General features: G+C 52.7%; 1 protein-coding gene across 1 annotated transcript in view; it reads left to right on the top strand.

Annotated features, from left to right (window-relative positions):
• Positions 1–574: 574 nt before the first annotated feature.
• CMTM8 (CKLF like MARVEL transmembrane domain containing 8) overlaps positions 575–6000 on the top strand; it is a 94075-nt gene continuing 88649 nt past the window's right edge. The window contains exon 1 of the mRNA XM_043442978.1: positions 575–1443. Coding sequence (XP_043298913.1) covers positions 1297–1443 — 147 coding nt within the window. The 5' untranslated portion in view covers positions 575–1296. The remainder of the gene's footprint in view (positions 1444–6000) is intronic.

Below are 6000 nucleotides of genomic sequence, written 5' to 3'. Positions count from 1 at the left end.
TTAGGGCGTTCCTGAATAAAATAGAATATTTCTTGCCATTCTTTCACCAGACAGAAGGAGAGTGTGCCAGGAAGATGTTCTTGTTGGCAAGGTGCCCACTTAGGCATTTTACAGACGGTTCAACTGAGGTCCAGAGACGTAGGGCCCCTTGCTCCTGGTCACACGGCTGAGAAATGCAAGTGTTGAAATTCGGGTCAGCCTGACATGCCTCCATGCGTGGGGCTCCCTCATGCCCTCCCGCACCCCCGGAAAGCACAGCGGAAAGTCAGAAACTTCACTTTGCACAACCCGCACAGTTTTCAAGCTCTCCCCCAACATTTCCTCCCGAGGGTGATGGGACACTGATTCATCGTGACTAGGGGCCCCCAGAGATCTCCGCGTTCCCATCTCCGGGCCAGGCGCGGCCCCGAGGCTCCCCGCATCCGCGCGATCGAGCCTCTGAGAGCGCCTGGAAGCGTCTCGCCTTCCAAGTCCGGCGATGAAGCCGGTTCCTCAAATTGTTCCCGGCAGGAGGGGCAGGAAATCCCGCCCGGCTGCGGCGGCCGCCGCGGCGGGAGGGGGAGACGCTCCGGCCGGGCTGTCCCGGCGGCCACGCATCGATCTCGTTCGGGTCGAAGGTCCGGCCAGGTCGTAACTCCAGCCACTCTTTCGCCACCTGGAGTCATCGCCCCGCCCACCCCTCCATTCCCGGAGCCACGCGGCCCGGAGGCCTCGCTCTTCCCGGGGGCCCCCGAGCCGCGGGCCGGCCGCCGCCAGGTGCAAAGAGACAGGTCAGCGGTGACCCGCCCCCGGGAGGCGGCGCCTGGCTGAGCCGAGCAGCCGGCGGCCGCGACCCCGGGCCTCCCTCTGCAGCCCCCGCGCGCCGCTCCGCCGCGCCCCCGCGCCCTCCCGGCCGAGCAACAGGTGAAGCGCCCGCCGGCCGGCGGCGCCTCCGCGGGGCGGTCCCTCCCCGCCCACCGCGCGCCGCCCCTCTCCACGCCCCCTCCCCTCGGCCGGGCCTCCGCCGCCTCCCTCGGCCGCCGGCGGCTTCCCCCTCACCGGGTCTCCCGCCGCGGCGCCCCCGCGCAGCCCGAGAGCCGGCTCTCGCCGAGGAGAGGGGGGCGCCGCGCGCTCGCCAGACTCGCGCCGCGGCCGGACGGGCCCGGGCGGGCGCCCCCGCGCGCCCCCGTCCCGCCGCCGCCGCGCTCCCCTCCCCCCGCCCCCGGCCGGTGTCCCCGGGCTCGGAGCCGCGCGGCCCGCCTGGACGCGCCGGGGGTCCCCGAGGCGGGGCCGGCGCTGCCCGGCCCCGGCGCGACGATGGAGGAGCCGCAGCGCGCCCGCTCCCACACGGTCACCACCACCGCCAGCTCCTTCGCCGAGAACTTCTCCACCACCAGCAGCAGCTTCTCCTACGACCGCGACTTCCTCCGCACCCTGCCCGGGCTCCTCATCGTGGCGGAGATCGTGAGTGCCTCGGGGCGGGCGGGCGGGCGGGCGGCGCCGGGGCGCAGGTGGACCCCGCGCCGTGCTCCTCGCCTGGGAGCTTGTTCACATCCTTCCGACGGCTTCGGAGGAACGCTTTAGGCTCAGCCTCGCCGTCATCCCAAGGTGCCGGACTCCGAGACCCCCTCTCAGGAGACAGTCCCGTCTCCCCCTGGGCTCTTCTAGGGGAGAGGGTCAGGAGCTTTGGGAGGACTATTGGGAACAAACCCGACCTGCTGGGCCCTCTCTGCGGCCGTGTCGTGTTCCCGGAGCGGGATGCTCGGTGAACATTGAGTTTTTGTTCATGAGTGTCAGGGATATCTGGTGCCTCCCTCACCCGATGTCCACGCGGGTGGCCTTTTCCCCAAAAGCAAAGCTTCTCGAAGATCAGGGGAGAAGACTTCTTCTTTTTCCTGATTATCTCCTTGGTAGTAAAACTGAGGTGAATCGGGAAGCGTTTACGGAATAAATTCCGAGGGTCTCCTGTCTGGTGCTTTTTGAGGATCAGAGAGTTTCTTGTCTGGTGCTTTGCACATCCTGGTTGAAGACTCAGACCGTTGCTGGGAGGGGGTACAGAACCAGCCTTCTCCTCTCTGGAGGAGAACGTGGACGCTGAGACATCCAGTTATCGCCCCTTCAGGTTTCCTCCTGGCGGAGAAAGGTCCCGGGCTTACTAACAGCTAACGGAGGCTACTGTTTACTCTCTTCAGGTGCCAGGGGCTCATCACAAGCCCTTTAGATACCCTCCTGCCCTCATTTCCCGCACAACAGCCCTATCCTGTGAAAAGTGAAAGAAAGTGAAGTCGCTCAGTCGTCTCCGACTCTTTGTGACCCCATGGACTGCAGCCTCTTTACCCTCTGAGCCACGTGGGAAGCCCGCCCTGTGAAGGGAACTTTGATTATGACCCCATTTTACATGTGAAGAAACTGAGGTTTAGAGAGGAAGTAGGTCACACCTGGGGGTGGAGGTGGGATTCAGACCCAGGCCTGCCTGTCTCCAGGGCCCCGCTCTTAACTGTAATGGGGCATCCCTTCCTTCTGCCATAGCTCACACTGTTTACTTGGGCCCTGTTCAGTTGTATCTGACTCTTTGCGGCCCCATGGACTGCAGCCCACCAGGCTCCTCTGTCCATGGGATTTCCCAGGCAGGAATACTGGAGTGGGTTGCCATTTCTTACTCCAGGGGATCTTCCCAACCCAGGGATTGAACCCACATCTCTTGGATTCCCAGGCGAATTCTTTTTTTTGTTTTTGATTTCCAGACTGGTGTGTTTCAAAAAGGGTGTCATACAAAAGGGAAGGGGACCATGGCTTTTTCCAATGACAGGTGGAATTCTTTACCACTATGCCACCTGGGGGAAGCCCCATATCCCTCATACTTTCACTTGAACCTTTGTGGGATTGAAATCTAGCTTATATGAGCTTGGGGCCATGATGGTACCAAAGTGCCTGAGGACCCCAGTTGCCCTGAGAAACCTGCAGCAAAGCGTGCAACATAGCTCATCCACTTTTCCAGAGACGCAGAGCCACCCCAGACCAAATGAATACATCCTGGTTGGTTCCAGTGTACAGAGAGTTTGAAGTGTTGGCTTAGCCCATCCCCCATTTCGTTCCCCCAGCTGGCACTGAGGCTTTTGGGAGATCCAATAGAAAGCTCGGGTATTGGAATCACCTTGCAGGGCCTGGCTTATAGGAATTCAACAAATATTTGCTGTGTGGATGAAGGAGTTGGCAGGCTCCTCTGCTCCACCTGAGCTAGTGGCAGCTACAGTGACAGAGGTGGGGCTTCTCCCCTGGTGTGGATGCGGACCAGGTGTAAAGTAAAACACCTCTTGTTTTCTGATTTATGATCAACAGACTCCATGTTCCATGCTTTCTCTGGAAATAGGAAAGGGAGAGAAAAAATGTAAATGGCCCACGATTCTGTTGCTAGAAATAACCACTGTTAATGTGTTGGCTTGTAGACTTTTTGATTTCAATATGTTTTTGGAAACTGATGGAAAAACATGTGAGAAAAATTATCCTGAATTACTACGAGAGTTTCTATTTTTGGCGATCTCTATATGCACAGGTTTTAGAGTCCTTGGCCTACAGGTAGACATATAACTTTCCCCCACCATTGCTGCACCAGAGGTACCCGCAGTCACGTCTCTTAGACCTAAATAATGTGTTTATAATGTTCCTGATCCTTCCCCCACCAATGCTGTTATCCTTGGCTTTGCACTCTGACAAATGGGGCTTTAGCCCTCTTGGGCCACCCCTTCCCCATGCCCATTATACAGACACCCTTATGTCTTTGGGTTAGATCAATAACCAGTGCTGACCTTAGGTATCATAAACACTTTCAAGAGGAGCCGCTGAGCGGTCTGTGAGTGCTTTTCCTTTGCTGTCCAATTTCTGGTTTTTCCTGGAGATTGTAATTTTCCATTTCTGAGATCTCTAGATACTTAGTCACTAACTTTACTATTTGAGTCTTCACTCAGGAAACTGAGAGACAGCAGGTATTCTATCAGGGTTGTCCTCTTGACCAGCCCTCTCTGGGAGCGTCTGACCTCCTCTCACCCGGCCTTCTCACCTGGACACAGCTGATGGCCTGGGGTCTCCTGCATGTGCCTTTTGAAAGCCCTTTCCCCTTTCTCCTGGGTTGGATCCTCTGCCTCCCAGGACCAGTGTCCTCCTCCGTCTGGACTCACTCTGACTCAGGGGAAACACACACCCTCTGGTAGTCTCCTAAAAAAGGATGCATGTGTAAATCAAGAGGCGCATCTTTCACAATGTCTCCATTCCACTGCAACACATAATTAATAGTTTGACTAGGTGAAGAATGGTAGATTGGAAATTTTTTCCTTCAGAATTATGAAAGTATTCCTCTGTTATCTTCTAGCTCTTCTAATTCTTTTTAAAAGATTCCAATTCTTGATTCCCCCACCCCCTTTCTGGAAACCTATAGAATCTATTTTCTTCCCAGAGAGCTGTGACATCACAGTGGTGTGCCTTCACATGAGTGTTTTCTTCCGTGATACCAAGAACTTGTTCTCTCGATCAGGAAAACTCATGGACATTTAAAGAGATTTAAAACATTTTTTTAAAAATTTATTTGGCTGCACTGGGTTTTAATTGCAGCACATGGAATCTTTCATTGTGGTGCACAAACTCTCTAGTAGTGGCCCCTGGGCTTAATTACCCCATAGCATATGGGATCTTAGTTCCCTGGCCAGGGATCGAACACACACCCCCTGCTCTGCAAGGCAGATTCTTAACCACTGGACCACCAGGAAGTCCCCTAAAGAGATTTTTTTTTTCTGTTTATGTTATATTCATTTATTCAACAAATATATTGAGCAGCAATTTTGAGCCAAGCTAATTATTCTTTTTCTAAGCATACTCCAGTTTGCCTATGTCAAATGTTTAGAATGGCCTGAGGAAGTAAGAAACATTCTCTAAGCCTGCTTTATCCATTGTAGTGGAAATTGCTGTAGAAAGTTAAGAAACCTTCACTGAAATGCTGTTTTAACTAAAATTTCTTTTACACCATCTTAGCCTCTAGCACAGTGACTTTAAAGATTTAATGAGCATAAAAAATCACAGTGAGCACTGTACTAAAATGCACATTCTAGAGTGCTGACTACAGAAATTCTATTTCAGCAAGTTTGCTGCAGTGAGACAGATACAGGGTTTTTAACAAGCTCACTAGATACTATTGCAAAGTGTTCTTGGATGATCCTTTGAGAAAACAGCTACAGAATGCTTAGATACTTTCTTTTATCATAATATACTATTATCTATAAAACAAATGTCAATAGCTAGCTATTTTAAAAATTCCAATTACTTCTGATATTTCAAGTGAGTCAGTTGATGATTGCAGAGTTTCTTCCAGTTGTGCTGTTTCGTAGATTACTTTCATCTACATAGAGGTTGGGCATGTGGGATGGGAGAGGGTGTCTTCATTCATGGGAGGAACGCTTCCCGAACTCACTGTCCGTACTGTGTGCTCATAGTTCAGTTGTGTCCGGCTCTTTGCAGCCCCGTGGACTGTAGCCAGCCAGGCTTTCCTGTCCATGGGATTCTCCAGACAGCACTACGGGAGTGGGTTGCCATTTCCTACTCCAAAGAGATTCTTAAAAATTTCTTTTTCTTTTTTTTGGCCATGCCACGGGGCTTGTGGGATCTTAGTTCCCCGACCGGGGATTGAACCCAGGGCCCCAGCAGTGAGAGCGCCAGGTCCTAACAACTGGATCACCAGAGGATTCCGTAGAACTCTTGAAAATGTTAAGAATCACCCTAAATAGTATATACTATGTTTTATTGATCCAGTATACTGTTTATATTTTATAAATATGTTTATTTTTGTTTATATTTTAACATTTGTTTATATTTTAACATCTGAGTCAGGATGTAGCTTACAGTGGATGGTTTTTTGAACCGTAAGGAAAATGGAACCATGGATTCTTTATTTGGGGGTGGAGGCAGGTCAGGTTTCGAACTTCTGCTGTTCCAGCCCTCAGATTAAGTTAGACCTGTCCCCAGAAGAATGTTACT

This window comes from Cervus canadensis, chromosome 22 (genome assembly GCF_019320065.1).
Source record: "Cervus canadensis isolate Bull #8, Minnesota chromosome 22, ASM1932006v1, whole genome shotgun sequence".
Lineage (NCBI taxonomy): Eukaryota > Metazoa > Chordata > Mammalia > Artiodactyla > Cervidae > Cervus > Cervus canadensis.
This window is presented reverse-complemented; position numbering and strand designations above follow the sequence as displayed.